This window comes from Hoplias malabaricus, chromosome 3 (assembly GCF_029633855.1).
Source record: "Hoplias malabaricus isolate fHopMal1 chromosome 3, fHopMal1.hap1, whole genome shotgun sequence".
Lineage (NCBI taxonomy): Eukaryota > Metazoa > Chordata > Actinopteri > Characiformes > Erythrinidae > Hoplias > Hoplias malabaricus.
Genome location: NC_089802.1, coordinates 31,982,119 through 31,999,006, shown reverse-complemented (window position 1 = coordinate 31,999,006; position 16,888 = coordinate 31,982,119). Strand labels below are relative to the sequence as shown.

Genomic DNA, 16,888 nt, shown 5'->3' with positions numbered 1-16,888 from the left:
TAAAACCATGGCTAAAATTTTGCTCTAGAAATTCTCCATTTCCATAGTCCAGTTCAATCTGAACCATCAAAGTTTCTTATTTCTTCCCTCTGAATTTCACTTAACAAAACAACAATCTGAATAATTTTACATGATAAATTCCCAAACCTATTTTAAGCAAATATGCTTCGTTTGGCCTATATTGTTCCACACAATGTCACAAAACTCTGAATTACAAGGTCATTATGATCCAAAATATAAATTTTGATACTTGCGAGCTAACCCAAACTGGCATCAAGCATCTTCACCAAAATCAAGCCAATGCAAAGTCACAATCCCAAACAGCGAGCATATATGGGTCCACTGGCATAAAAAGGCTGCAACACCACTGAGTGTAGACCATGGCTGGTCCACCATCGGACCACTCAGATTACTGTCCTGTACAAGATATAACTCATTTATAATCTCCTCAAACAGATTTTTATTCTGGAAAACAAACTAATACAAATATTACCAACATCTATGAGAGATTTAATAATGAGTATAAGCCTGATATAAAATAATTAAATGCTGAAAATGTTGACACTGTACTGGATTAAAATTATTTACTAATCTTATTTGTAAACAATAACAAAAGAACCTAATGAAGGAAAAAATGTAAATTTGACTGTGAATGGAAAAGTGCTCAAATGTGGCATTTTGTCTAAAATTCTGTTTAATCACCAGCAGTTCACCCAGAAAACGCTGTGTAAAACACTACTTTGTCCTCAGTGGGTCAACAGTGGTCCGCCGTCTCCTTGTTATCAGGGAATGTTATTCTACAGTTTGTCACTGGTGTCGTATAATAATTGTATTTCTTTGGGATATAGGCCAGGCATTGGAACATTGACAGCTCTGAAATGCTTGTGTTTGTGACATCACCATAACGGCTTCTAAATAAACTATTTTAGTATGCAGACTCTGTATGATGTGTTGCATTGTCATGAGATGACCATAGTAGTGGCATACCTGAAGAGTCCTTAACTGAACTCTAGTGTAGGTTGTAACTGCCAAATGTGAAAAACACTTGAGTATACATTATTTTGGACCTATTTCTGTCATCCAAATGTTAGTTCAACTGCAGCTCTATAAGTCAGTACCTAAGGTGTTTCTTGAGCTGCTACTTTTATCTTTTTTTTTTTTTTTGAAATAACATATACTTTATTTGGTCAATTCCTGATTTATGTAATTACTGGACTTGTGTGGCCATGTACACTTCTGCGAGTAAAGTGCCATTAAGTACGTTCATTACAACTGCTCAACACAAAGCTAATTTATTTATGTTTAGCATTAGCATGTTTAAAATATTCTGTCACAGCGCCTCAGTGCTGTAACTATGGTCCTCTGCTTCCTCTAGTGGTGACTGCTGTTTAGTACAGTATCCCTTTACGTAAACATGGTCAAAAGTTTGTGGACTCATCTTTCATTTCTTCTGAATTTAAAGTTACTATTTGGGAATTTGTTCCACTTTTGCTACCGTGATAGCTTTGACTCATTTGTGAAGGCTTTACACATGATTTGGGAACATTGCTGAAAGGATTTGACTATATTCAGTCACATAACATTAATGAGTTCAAGCACTGATTAGTTGGAGATCACAAGCTCTACTCTCATCTCATCAGTTTAAGTTCAGTCACGTCAGAAGATGCAGTTTCACTGATCCAAAGGCCAATGCTGTAGTGTTTATACCCTTCTAAACTAGGCAAGGCAAACTGAGGCTCATAAGCAGCAGAAGAAATGTTGGATGAGCAGGTGTTCACAAACTTTTGGCCATAAGGTACAGGTCAATATATAAACTATTTTTTTACAGTAAATACAAAATGCTGTGAAAAAAAGTAGATGAAAAAATAGAGAATAGAGAACAGAGAATCATTTGTTCAGGATTTGAGAGGATTATGTTTGTAAATCCATCCATCCATCCATTATCTGTAAGCGCTTATCCAATTTAGGGTCGCGGGGGGTCCAGAGCCTACCTGGAATCATCGGGCGCAAGACGGGAATACACCCTGGAGGGGACGCCAGTCCTTCACAGGGCAACACACACACTCACACATTCACTCACACACTCACACCTACGGACACTTTTGAGTCTGTTTGTAAATCTGATTATCATATCCCTGACTCAGAAAATCCCTCTTCATGATCCCCATCCATCCATCTTCCACAGAATGAAATGTATAGAATATTTATTTGTTGATTTGTTCTACATATGTCCATGGGAATATTCTTGCTTTTTTTTTTTGGCCTAAAGACACAGACCTGATTTTCTGCAGCACCTATGTGCAGCCCACCTGGATCCCAGTTAATTTGTTAATTAGCCACCAGGGTCAGTGATGGCTGAAGAACGGTTTAAATACAGTACACATTGGCCCTATATGAAAAAATAAATTAATTAATTGGGCTACCCCCATTTATCTGATATAGGAAGCACCCCTGCGTCTCAATACTAGCTCACGTACAAATCCCAGAGCCCATACAGCTCTCAACCCCAGCCCCTATTCAACCCGTGTTTGCTTCATGGTGTAACTTCATGGCAGTGTTTAACCATGGCCACTAGATGTCGCTCAACACCGACAATTCACTGTGAATCATGCCGTCTGATTTCTGTGAATCAGACACTTTCATTCACCGAATAAAACACTATAAAATAATTTCATAAATTAATAAAACAGAATAGATAGAAAAGAACAGTATAGATATATTTTGAGGGTTAAATATATAAGACATTTACACCAAAACAAGCAACTTTTTCCTTATTCATATACGTGAATATATAAACTAATTCTTGTGTGGCATGTCCACTGAGCTCGCCGAGAAAATCCATTTATTAGACATATTTACAAAAATTATTATTAATAAAAAAAACATCAGTAATTTTGTTTAAATAGCGTGGCCAGGTGTCAAATCATCGCCGGTTCACCAACACTCATGTAAACAGTGTTTTAAATACATATTCAACAGGAGGATGGACACGGAGGATTTTCCATTGGACGAACGCTCCCATGGTAATAAATATTGATGAATATTCATCAAAGGGGCGCACAACTGGTCGCAGCCTTGCTGTTAGTTCCTGCAGTGTCAGTGCTCATTTAAATATATGAATATTTATCGAAAGAGCGGCGCTCTCATTGGCTGGAGGCACGAGCAGGCGGAGATTGTGAGAGAGACTCGGCAGATGTGTCCTGAGCGAGGCGGAGGATTCACTCCTGAGCCGGAGTGCCCTGCACTAACGCAAGTAATCGCAGTGTGAACAGAGAGGAAACCGGGTTGGAACCGAGTTAAAAAAGGAGTTCAAAGCAGTTTGAAACGGGTTGTTGCCTCTGAAACTGGAGCTGAAAAGCAGCGCGGAGGAACAGCGCGCTCACGTGCGCGCACACCTTGAGACTTTTACCTATTTGTATATTGGCACGCAAAAATAATCATTTTTGCGGGAACGTGAATGCCGGACGCCATCTTAGTGTGAAGGCACTTGGATCGATGGAGGGTAAAGTTAGCCGCTGTAAAATAGTGGTGGTGGGAGACACACAATGTGGGAAGACCGCTTTACTTCATGTGTTCGCAAAGGACTCCTACCCAGAGGTGAGTTTATATGAGTTCTAACAGCAGTTAAGTAGTTTTAAACAGTTTTAATCACTTTTAAGATGTGATGCAGTGCTAGCCTGGACTGTGTTTCCTGAAAGTGTTGAAGAAAGAAAGTTTAAAATTAGTCTCTCCATCATTAAACTGAGGTAGCTGTTCAACAGTACTGTAAGGACACCCTTAATGGCCAATTTCAGCTGATATTATAGATTATGTATTAATAAAATATGACTGGAATCTTATTTAAGATCCAATAAATCAAGATTGTTTAAACTGTTTATGGCCCGTTCTTGTCAAATGTTCAGTAAATGCTTATGTACATTATGGAAAAAATGCTAATTATAAAAATAGTTTTTTTTAATAGGGTAATAATCAGTGTCAGTGGCATTGATTGAGTATTTACAATTAGAATAGCCAGAGTCTACAGCCTGGAGGTGGGTTTTAAGGTTTTAACCCCTTTTTTGTAACAGGTTAAACCAATTTTTCAATTTAACATAGCATGTGATGCTAGCATGTCCAGTTAAATTGTGATAACATTAATAAATATTAAATATGAACCTGATTTTAAATGATTAGATTAAAGGAAAACTAAGGCTGGTGAACACACTATTTCACACAGTCATGTGCCAAAGTTGCAGTTGCAAAAGGCATTAAAGTCGTAGGCAATGGAATTAAACGAATAAGCAAATAGGTCACGTTTATGATTCCTGTACAAATATGTTCATGAAAATCAAAAGATTTCATGTAACCTCAATACTTCTTTATTTCTATTTATGCTGTTTAAGAATTTGGTAAGGTGAAAGATCAGGGACAGTGACAATGTGGGAAGTATTCAGTGTTAAAACTGATTCCAGCTCTTCAGGGTGGATTCTGTTGTAAAGGTGTGTGTGTGTGTATGCATGCTTGTGTGGATTCTGTCTGCGTCTATGTATATATCAAATGCTCTATATAATGTTTTGCTAATAACTGTCAAAGATGTATTCATCTCTGGCTTTAATCCCGAGCTCAAAAACTGCGGGTACATTTGCATTTCTACTTACAGATGGTTCAGATGTTGTGGTTTGGTCCCTAAGCCACCCTGAGGCACTTTGACGAAGATTAGAAACTGCAGCGCAGATTAAATCAGGTAGTGCAGGGCTGTTTATCACTGTAATGGGATTCTAATCCGCTCCAATGAACTGTCACTTTTCAGACGTATGTGCCCACGGTGTTCGAGAACTACACGGCCAGTTTCGAAATCGACAAGCGGCGGATCGAGCTCAACATGTGGGACACTTCGGGTGAGCACCTTCTCCTCTCTAAGTGCAAACAGGAACATGTCCACATACGTGCATATATTACTAACATAAACCAGTTTGGTAATCCAAAATGAAACCACGGTTTATATGAAATTCATGACAATTCATGGGATTGTAGCCTTAGGAACAGAAGTGGTAACTCGGGCAACCTTAGAAATTGACAATATAAATATTGACTATATAATGACTATAGCATGGCTGTGGGAATGGGAGGAGTATAACCATGGAAATTGATGTAGCAAAACCATAGAAAAATGGGTGTTACCCAGGATTATAACAAGTCTCATATACTCTACCACCTCAGTCCCCAATTACCAGTGGAAAATACACTTAAAATGTCTAGGATATGTGTGTTGCCCCTAGATGTACCTTGTCCTGTGTTGTCCCTATAATTTAGAGGCCATGCGTATTGTCCCTGGTGATGCTGTAAAATTGGTGTTACTCTCTCTGGGTGAGCACCACCCAGTAGGATGCTACCCAAAGCAGGCGGCTGTTAGCTAACACTTATGTAGGCAGCGAGTGTTGTCTTCCAAGTAGGGCTGGACAATACGGCCAAAATTTATCACAATATATTTCTTAGGTTTGGTCAATATGATTAAAATCCGATATCAATATGGACAGTATAAAATCCACTGAAAAACCTCCAAGAACAACCAAAAAATATGACATCACTATCAACCATGAACCTATTGGTTTTACTCAATATTAATATCTTTATACTAAATTTTAAATTCAGTGCACTGGACTGAAGACAGTGCCTTGTAATGACCGCCAGTCAGTGACAGATGTTGTAAATAGTGTATTGTTATTAAAACATTTTATATTGTGATATTTATTGATATTGTATGATTGTCCAGTCCTCCAGGCATATTGAGCAGTTTAGTACCATTGTGTGATTGTGAGGCGCTATAGCTAACAGGTGGAATTTGCTATGTCTTATATTTGTGGATTTGAGAAGCGTTCCAGGCACTGTCTAAGAGGTGTTTGGACCTCGTATGTGACACAGCTGCACAAGTCCCAGCACCAGGCGCGAGGCAGATGGTCCAGTTCCGGCGCTCTGAGCCGAGGCGCAGAAGAAACGGATTAATCTCGGTGGCATTTTCTAAATGGAGTCTGAAGATGAAGTCTATCCGCTGAACTTGTTTTAAAAAGTTTCACCACTGGCTGATCAGCTTGCCAGCTGGGCATCTGGAGCAAATGGTGCATTGCTGTCACATTGTTAGCCAGACTATTATGGGAGAAAGTCCTGAAAACATGGCAGCTGTCGTTGATTTATAGTGTGATTAATCATCCAGGTTCTTGCAGCGGGTGTAGGTTCTTGTTTGGGCTGTGTCATACATATGTAATCCTAGTCTAGCATTAAAGGAGCTTTAGGTAATATTTCAATCTTAGAATTACAGCATTAAAGTCATTGCGATGCACCCTCCTCTTGGTTTCAGGACAGTGTTGTAATAGTGAATTACACTCTCTAACTGTAGAGGGAGCCCAAGAGCAAAACATAGCACATCCTATTTAGTGTTCCTTTAAGACACTTTTAATATATTTTGAGGGTTAGGCAGCCATTTCATAACCCATTAAGACACCCACACATACAGAGGCATATTCAGTCTTCAGCCTGAACTCTGAATTTAGAAACAGGTCTGTCTTCATGCTAAAATTGGGTGTGTCTTCCCGTCTTCAGCCTAGTAATCCGAGTTACTTCAGTGTGGATGTTTGTCTTTGCAGTTACATGGGAATTTTTCCTGTCTGGTATTTGTACTGACTTTAATAGTTTAATTTTACAAGCAATTAAAATTAAATGTTGCCTATTTACAGCTTAAATACTGAGGTATCGATAGTGTGTGTAATGTACAGATACTCAAATGGAGTTTGCACAATGATGACATAGGTCTGCAGGCATGTTTCTTCATAACACATAAAGACACACAAGACATGACTCAAACCAGTGTGTATTAGTGTCAGTTTGTATGAGTAAAAGAATGCATGTAAGTGCTGCTGTACTCCACCTACACCAACCCCAAGCTCAGAGGAGAATTTAAATAACAATTTTAAGATGAATGTTTTGATTTGTCATCCTCCATTTTAGGGAATCCTTCAAAGTGGTGCTGATAGGAACCAGACGTCTGGAAAGCTTTGGCAGAAAGTTATTACATGAAATGTTAATGTTAGCTCAGACTAAGTGTGAATACCATTTCTTGACATTGGCATACTACTAGCAGTGTTTTATGATTTCTATGGCTAGTGCTGGGCGATATGAGCGCAAATCAATATCACGATTAATTGTACATTTTATCTCGGTTACGATTAATGAACAATTATTTTGTTTTTGTGTTTTTGACTCATAGTTCAGTGACGAGGCTTGTGCTGTAAATATGCTCCAGTGTTAAAGCTGGGATATTTTTCTAATGTTGCCGGGAGCTTGTTGCTCTCTTGTTTTTGAGCACTGTTTATATTTGGTGTGTGATTGTGCTTTGGCTAAAACTGTTTTTTTCTCAGCATTTACCTTTGACTTCTTTATGTTCAGTGTTGTCTTAATTAAAGTCAAAACACTAGACGTCCAAACCAAAGACGCTGTGTTTTTCTTTGGTACGAGCTGCTTAATTCGCTCTGTCGACCTAAGAGTTTAGGTAACTTCCATGTGGCAGATTGGGGCAGAATCATGTGACTACAGCTTGGTAGCATGGTTTTAAAGGGGCAGTACATGAACACACAGTGGGGACATAAAATAAAAATAATTGATATAGACAATGAATATCGATTTCAATTAATTTTTGACTAATTGCCCAGCCCTAGTTATGGCACGTAATGCATTAAAACGGTATTAAACTAAGATAATATGGTGGTTGGCATAGTTTTTAAAAGAGAACATTTTTAGGCATTTGTGGGTTTGTTTGAGGGCTAAGTTTTAAGAGGTGAAATGGGACTCACCCTAAGAAACCAATTTAATTTCATTGAAAACTGTAAAAGCATGTGTCCTGAAAAGACTGGATGCTGCTTTAAAGGCGAACAGTGGTTATTGACTATTGACCCATTTAATAAATAAATGAAAAATATATTTTTCATAAATTGAAAGTTTTTTCAATTATTTTAGTGATTTTGATAAATGAATGACAAATATCTAGTGAGCAATTTGATTAGAAATGGAACAAAATGCAGGTGAATATGTATTTTTTTCACTGTACTATTATATCCTGTAACTGGAGCATGCAGCTTTCCATTGCGCTGGCTGTGGGAATGTAAAACAATACGGTATTACATAACTCAAAAGAAACAGGCACCAACACAAGTAATAGAACACAAAAACAAAACAAGAAACCCAAACTGCAATAAACACAAACATAAACACACCACAAAACCCTAAATAACAGAGAGAGCTGCTCCCACATCTATCCCACACACAGACACAGCTCAGACTGTGCCACCCTACGTCTGTGGATCTGAGGGTGGGGGAGACAACAATATTTTGATGTACAGTGTCACAAAACTGGTGTGGAACAGCCTCAAACACTTGTTCTTTGTTGGTCCTAAAGCACCGCAGGGTCTTTCTATAAAGGTCCCCATTTTAGCACCCCTCACAGCTCTCTGGTGGCAACTGATTTGGTCAATGTCAAACACATTAGTCTGACAGGATATGAGGTGCAGTGTGTGTGTGTGTGTGTGTGAGAGAGATAGAGAGAGACAATGGTTTGTGAAGTATTATACTGCTTTGGCCTTCGCCATTGACGTGTCATTACCGGCTGTTCAGGTTATAAACGCCATCAATGAATCCTGAATATTTAATAAAATATATGCTCTTTTTTGGCCTACATATTATTATTGGGCAATTTTCAAACATAAGTATTTTTTGAAATATCTTGGTGGCTAAGTGTATCTGCTCTGTCTAGGCCTGTCACAATATCAGTATTTGTGGTCGATATATTGTGCCAGATATATAAATATGACATTGTTATATTACATAATAAATGATATTATCGTCATTTTAAGAGCATTTAATATTATGACACCAATAAAACAATAATATAATCACATAACAGTGCAAATACACCCTTTAAATTGCAATTTTAACAAAATAATTAAGAATATTCAAACTTTGGAATTGAAATAAAAAAAAGTTTAAATATCCTAAATAAATAAAACATAGAACACTCTTTTCAAAAAAGTTGACGGCCCCCAAACAGAGAGACCGGAGAACACTATCAAGTGTGTGGCTAAAAAAATACTGGTGACTTCTTCTTATGTTCACAAACACAACAGTAAACATAATGGACAACACTGAGGAAATGTCCACATATTGTACGATAAGTAGATAATGTAATTATTGTGATAGGCCTAGCTTATCCCTCTTTCCACTGTGATAAAGCAACTCAGGCCCTATGTGTTGGAGAGGAAGTGCTGCTGGCAGTAACCTCACACTGAGGAAAGAAAATAGACACAAAAGGAGAACATACATCAAATCAAACAAGATTCTGGTGTTCTCAGAATGATGGACTGGTCACTTCAGAACTCAGAACTCAGCATCACTGAATGTGCAAACAGCTTCTTGGACTGTTGGAGATGTGGAACAACATTCCACAGCCGGAAAAAAAATAAACAAAACAACAAAAAAACATTGTTTATAGGTGGATTGGCTGTGTAAAATTGTCAATAAGTGTGAGTGTGTGAGGGACTGGGTGATTTTGTGAATTTGTCCCCAGGTGTGAGTGTGTGAGTGTGACTGGGTAAGAGTGTGATGTTGTGTTTGCGGAGGGTGAATTACAGAAGATGAATGAATGAATGAATGAATAGCAGACTTACAACATACCTGAAGTATTCATTTTATATTTAGTTGTCAAAGCGTTAATGTTATTTTTTTGTTACATGCCCTGTATGCTGCCTACTTTTTATACTCTGATTAAAATGAATAACTGGAGATGAAATCTGTGGTCTCTGAGTTTTAAACAGTAGCTGTATGCATAAATTTCTCTGCATGAATATTTGATTAAATCCCATGAAAGTAAAGTACAGAGCCCGTGTATGAATAGTTCTGCAGTCCATCCAGGGCAAGTGTGTGTGTGAGGCAGAAAGGGTAAACGTGTCAGAATATTAATGTCAAAGCAGAGGCTAATTGTGCAAGCTAATTTTACGTGTTGGAAGGTCATTCATTTCATTCGGTTTTCGGTCTCTCTCTCTCTCTCTGTGAGTCTGAGTGCATAAGAGTGCACATGTTAATTTTACGTAACGATTGTAGCAACAGCATTAATTGAGTGTTAGCGAATGTAGCAGAAGCATTAATTTAGCATTAGCGCCTGTATCCAGGGGAAACAGAGCGCAGCACTGAGTACGTGTCCATTCTGGAACTTTGTTTCCAGCTACACCCCACTGTGTTGTGTGTGTGTGAGTGCGCGGGTGTGTGTTTAATTGGATCGTAACAACTTTAGCTAGCAAGTGTATTAGCGCTTTTAAAGTATTTATAAGTGGGATTTATGGGCTGGTTCATGGCTTAATTGCTACAATCAATGAATTTTTCACAGGCTGGGCTTCAGAGGCTGGTCCAGACGGAAAGTGGCCAGCTGTTAGCTGAATTAGCTTGTCCCCTTGTAGGACGGGTGTAGAATGATGACTAGCTGCTAACCTCTGTGTCTTTCACACTCGTCCGTCCTGCTCTTTCACTTGGTTCATTAGTCTCTGAGACAGCTGCAGGCAAGTGTGGAGGACAATAATAGATGCAACTAGAGGATGAGTGTTAGGCTAATGCTGTCCATAACTGTGCCATAAATATGAATTTCCTAAATATTTGAACGTCGTTTTAAATCCATTAAAATTCACGTAGTCAGAAATACAGGTAGTTTGTTGCCAAATCAATGCCAAAATTTAAAAAGTGTAACAAATCTGGTCATCACCAACATTACACAAATACCTGATTCTAGTATTAAAAAAAAAAAAGATACGGAATACGAAACGTGTATGGTGCCAGAGATGAATTACAATGCCGGGTTGCAAAGGGACATGAAAGGACGCTCAGTAATGCAGCTCATGTCAGACAGTGTTTGAGATAATTACCAGCTTGTTTTGTCTTGTAGTTAATTATCAGAGAAGTGGGAGGATAGATAGAGTGGGAGAGAAAGATCGATGGGAGGGATAAAACTGAGGGAAATAAATGGAATATCAGCATCATGAAAAACAAGAGTAGAGTAAAGAGAGAGTTTGGGTCCATAAACATTGGACAGTGAGGAAGTGCGTGTTGTTTTGGGTTTAGAGAGGCCTTGTATAATTAAATTGTTATTATGGATAATATGCAATATTTTTATTAGTGTTTTTTTAATAAATAAATAAATATGCTCCAAAAAAAAAAAAAAAAAAAAAAAATATATATATATATATATATATATATATATATATATATATATATATATATATATATTAGTTCTGAGCTGTTAGGCAGTCATGTGACTTAGCTCACAGGTACATCCTATTGTGTCTCACTGTACAAGTTTTGTAAATGTAGTCCTGGTTTGCAGGACTTTGTCATTGATGTATCTTTATCTATGTTCATCTTGATCTACTTCAGTGTTCCCTGCTTTGTTGTTTATGTTTTTTGTTTTTTTATACTTTATTCTCTCACCTTAGCATTTGCTTCCACCACCTTGTTCTCCTCATACCACGGAAGACACCAGAATAAGAAACGAAAAGATTTTTCAAGTGGTTTCTCAGCATTTATTTGAAACGCTTGTGGTTCTAACGGTCAGGAAAACAATGCAAGGAAACATAAAAATATAAAAACAGAAACATTTTTGCTGTCAGTGGTTGTCTCTGTCTCTTCCCACAAACCCAAATCCTGAGTAAAATGTAAATCAGAACTTGAAGCTCCTCTGTTGTTGCTGTTGTTTTTTTTTTGTTTGCTCTTTACATTAGCTTTGCAAATAGTATGTGTTATAATTGTAATAGTATTGCTAATAGATTTCCCATAGTATGGGAAATCAGGTGACCAAAACACTCAGATTCTCTGTCCCTTTCCTGGTACCCTTCTGCAATGGGAATTGGACACAGGTTCTAGAACAAGATGCGGATATTTCTGTACAATGCTCTATTTCCCTTTCTTTCCATCTGTCTCCATTACCCTCCATCTGGTCCACCACCACTGCAAGTTAAATCTGTCATAACTCATTCATTTTTCAATTTTTCTAGTCATTATATGTTTTTTTTTTTCTCATCCATATGTTTCATGTGCCTCCTTTCAAGCTCAACTCCTGTTTTCCTGTCCTCTTTCCTGAAATTCTCAAGAAGTGTACCAACCTGTCAGTCCATGGGAACTTGCCTAGAATCCATGAGTACTGTCTGTGGCTATTCTACACCAAGCTTTATTCTCTTTGTAACTGGAGAGTGTTGGTCTTTTATAGTCTTATAGAACTCTTGTTGGTTAGCCTAGCTATTGTGTTGTGACCCAAGTCGTGGACTCAATGCTGCTAGCTCTGAAGCTAAAGCTAATCCTACATTTCAATCCCATTAGGGTCGTGACACTTTTGACCTCTGACCGCTGCAATCATCTTAGAGGCTTGAGAAACAGCCTCTGGTCAGGCACCAATTATGGGGCGCGTGAAAGGAAATGGAGTGACGCCTTGATCTGTAATTACAGCCCTGTGGACATTCAGGGAACGCACGTCACCGCAAGGCAAAAAACTATCATTTTAAAACAAATTTATTATTAAACAAATATTTGGTTAATATCAAATAAAACCAATTTGGAACTCACTCAATTTATGGTAGGATACTTTATTTTAGTTGTCTGGAGATTAAAACATTGCAGGCATCTGTTAGCTGATGTTACACATTTGGATGTTAGTGTTCTCCTGCAAGCATGTTGAGCTGGTCAGTAGCATTGCATCTGAAGTAGTTCAACGGGAAAAAAACACGGAAACATTCAATGAAGCTTTACATATCCAGGAAGAAGTTGTGCTGCCTTCATCCTCCCAACTCGGTGGTATCAAGAAATGAGGGAGACTTAGCTAGTGCAATGTGTGTAGCCCATGGAAATGGCTATAACTAATTAGCCATAATAATAAAGGGACAATAATCAGCCCCTTCCAGTTTAATTATAATTCTGGGCTTATAAACCTTAACAATGTAGACTCGTAACAACTCATGAATGTAATCTATATGGATCACTGCAAGCTTTAAGAATGTGATGCTGGATAAAGAGAGCTTAACTATGAAAAGCCTTTTGTCCACCACAAAAAAGGATGAGGACATGACCACTAATAGAATACAGCTTGGAGAGTGGTGTGTAACACACGGTGACTCTGTGCCTGTAGCTTTGCTTCATGAATTGATTTTACTCCAGAAAGGAAAGTAGATATTGGTGATAAGGTCCAGTTTCTGCTTCTTTTGTTTCTCAGTGCCCAGATCTCTCTCTCTCTCTCTCTCTCTCTCTCTCTCTCTCACACACACACACACGAGGAAGTGGTATCACAATATTGGCACAGCAGCCTATTATTAATTGATGGGGACGTTTTCCTGAGCTGTATCGGATGTTGCTCACAGCTGCACCAGCAAGAGAGAGATGGAGACAAAGACACACAAAGAAAAAGAGAGAGAGAGAGAGCACCTGGATCCATTTCTACAAGACTGGAAGCATGGGATTTAGATTAAAGGGGGGTTATGAGAGTCGGTGTGTGTGTGTGTGTGTGTATGAAAAAGTGAGGGCTGTAAGTGCTTGTCTGTGCAGAAAAAAAGCAGAAAGGGCAGCTAGAAGGTTGTCTGGGTGTAAATTCCTGACTTATCTCTGACCTGATCTGATTTCATAATGAATATGAATATTCAAAATTTTTAAGAAATATAGATATTTTTAAAAATACTAATATATTAAATAAGCAAGGTATATATATATATATATATATATATATATATATATATATATATATGAGCATCACATTGATCTCTCTCTCTCTCTCCCTCCCAATTTTGTTGACCCTAACATTAAGATGCTTTCAGGAAAACAAGACCCCAGTCTGGAGAGCACCATTCCTTGGCTGTTTGAGGTCATTCTGAACACAAAATCTATGCTGAGCACTCGTTCATTTTAAATCAGGATCATTAACTTCTTTGTAGATCCCCTGACCCCATCCAGCTGACCCTGATACACACATACACACACACAAACACACAGTGTGTGTAATCCACCCAGTTGCTCAGTGTTCAATAGTTAATCACCCCCCACCCCCCAGCCTTCAGTGTAAGAGGCACTCTAAACCCTACAGGGACCCCAGGAGCATCCTGCTGTCCGGCCACACACATACACACACACACACACACACACACACACAGCTCAGAGAGAGACGGATCTGAGTGATGGCTGTACATCCTGCTTTACTTCATCTATAATTCAGCAGAAGTCAGGGTGCACTGGGAAGTATCACTGTAAAGGGAGCACAGCAACAGCATCAGTGTCTGCTGTATACTCAGGAACAATAGCTGCAGAAGCGATAGACATGGCGTCTGCCAGTATCCTCCAGCTAAAGTCAATAGGTTTTAAGACTTCATAATGCTGCTTAACAGGAAGGCCAAGACTTAACCTGTGCCTGGAACAGTCCTTTTATTCCGATAAGCGTTCCCAAAATAACCACAGTAAATCTGATGGAAAATGTGTTCCATTTGTTGAAGGTGATCACAGCGTGCTTTATTGGCTCCTATTTGTCCATAAAAGGAGAGCTTAAGAAGGCATCAATATGAGTGTCACAGTAAGCTATATTACAGTGTCTCATTCGTCTCGTATCTTTCGTCTCATTGGACCAATTTCGAAGCCTGCTTCCGTAATCATTAGTGAGTGTGGACCGATATGTGGACTTCAAAAGAAGCACTTGACACCCCTGGTTTGAACAGTAGGTGTAGTTTGTTTCAGTCTACGTTGCTTGTCCAAATATGAGGCTATGGTTCCCCCACCATGTTGTTGCAGTGATGTGATGCAGGAGGATCTTGACCAAAATTTGTCTTTTTTGTTCATTTTGTTTCGTTTTATTCAAACCGTTTTTGATCATTCTTTCTTTTCATAGGTTTCGTTTTTAATCGAACCATTGTCACTCAGCCATGGGACGCGATTGACCAAAGTGGACTGTGTGATCAACTGAGACAGTAATAAACACATTGGGTATCCCAGTGCTAAGGAATCTCCTTAAAGGCCATTTAAAACCTCTGTTTGAACAAGAGGGCTTCTCCATCAGAATTGGGTGGAGACAAAGTGGGGCCAGAAGTTTGGTGACACAAACCTACAGTATTGCAGTCCCAAGACCCAAAGCAGCAGCTCTTTAGTCAGGGAGAATTCACATGTCTAAATTCACCAAACCTGAACTCAGTGTGAACTTTTGATCAAAAAATATAATCCCCAGATGTCTGTGGCACAAAATCACTCATCACCACCAATATCATTGAATCAAATGGGATTTTGCTTGTGAATTATTACTGGCTAAAAAGCAGTGTGACAAGTTTTACATTCTAAATAAAGATTAAAAAGTTTCAACTCACTTTGCCGCTGCCCCAGCTTGGGGTTCCAGGACCCTTCTCAAAATTACGTCAAGAATAATTGCTGTCATTGTTAATATTACAATAAATTCCCTTTCTGTAAAATCTCTGCTGATACTTAAAGAACATCAATGATCCTTTTTTAAGGGAAAATCTTGCAATAGAACTAAAAATACCCACTGTTTTTCTTCTAAAGAGACGCATCGTAACTAACTCAGAAGAAGATGCCAAAGCAACAAACAGCACTGAGCTTGCGTTGAAACCGTCAACAAAAGAACAGTCAAAACACAGCAAAAAGAGTTTCTGAAAGTGACTGACTATTCATTATTTTTTCATTGTTTCTATGAAGTACAACTCACATGGGAAGAATAACCACATTGCTTTGTTGTCCCTGAGTGAATCAGTTTCTGCTCTGTAGAGCAGGTCCCCTATGTTGGCACTTCCACTTTTCTGGAAAGGCTTTACAGTAGATGTTGGAACATTGCTGAGGATTTGATGGCATCCAGCCACAAGGGCCTTCGTGAGGCCATGTCCCAATGTTGCAAGATTCTTTCTGCATCACAAACACCATTCCAGCTCATCCCAAAGGAATTGGATGGAGCTGCATTACTCCATCACAGATCACATGTCCACTCTTCCATAGTCCAAAGCTGGGGTTAAAATACCCCTCGAGGTGATGCTTGAAGTGATGTGGAGCTGTTGGGATGTAGGGATTCTCTCCTTGCTCCTGAATCTCCACGCCTCTGTTCAGAAGCACTTGCTTTCCATTAATCCTCGACACACAGCGCCCCTTTTGTTCTCCCCCCTAAACTGAAGCGTGGAATCTGGATGATTCCGAAGGGGACTTTTTGTAGGTCTGATTTCCTTCCATTAAGGATTCAAGTGGCTTCTTGGTGGCGTCTGAAAAATCAAAACTGAACACGAATGAAGGAGCAGAGACAAACAGAACGCAAACTGCATTCTCAAGAGGCACAAGAACACCCAAGGCAGGGCCACATCTAGAAAAAAATATAGGAAAATCAAATAGTTTGTTATAGTGTACTCTTGCTTTATCATAAAATGTTTTACTTGATGTCTGTCTAGTACACCCTTTGGACAACTGAACACCGAAGCCTCAAATGATAACAACAACCATAATCTTCCTTCCTGTCTTCTTTAATTTTGGGACAACGTTTAGACTGCTGCACCACTCAGCAGCAAGAAGAAGACACGCATGTTTGCCTCCACCTTTCCGAGGCTGGTGGCACTGTATGCGATCCGGGGAGAGAGTGGAATTGGAGACGAATAAACATTCAGAGAGAAAATTCAGCCAAAGACTGTTTCATAGAAAAAAAATACAGGAAAAAAGACATCAGAAGGCAACCAAAGACTATGGGAAAACAAAGATGTTGTGACATACCGTGTCTAATATGACCAGACACGGAAACTAACACAAAGCTGCTCTGGGCTGGATTGTTTTGGGTGGTGGACCACTCTGAAACTGGCAGCTACACTGACCACAC

At 38.9% G+C, this 16,888-nt stretch overlaps 1 protein-coding gene across 1 annotated transcript in view; it reads left to right on the top strand.

Annotated features, from left to right (window-relative positions):
- The first annotated feature begins 3,209 nt into the window (after positions 1-3,209).
- The window catches only part of LOC136692541 (rho-related GTP-binding protein RhoN-like), a 43,558-nt gene continuing 29,879 nt past the window's right edge, over positions 3,210-16,888 (top strand). Inside the window, exons 1-2 of the mRNA XM_066666042.1 lie at positions 3,210-3,597; positions 4,790-4,877. Of these exons, the coding sequence (XP_066522139.1) occupies positions 3,496-3,597; positions 4,790-4,877 (190 nt within the window). The 5' untranslated portion in view covers positions 3,210-3,495. The remainder of the gene's footprint in view (positions 3,598-4,789; positions 4,878-16,888) is intronic.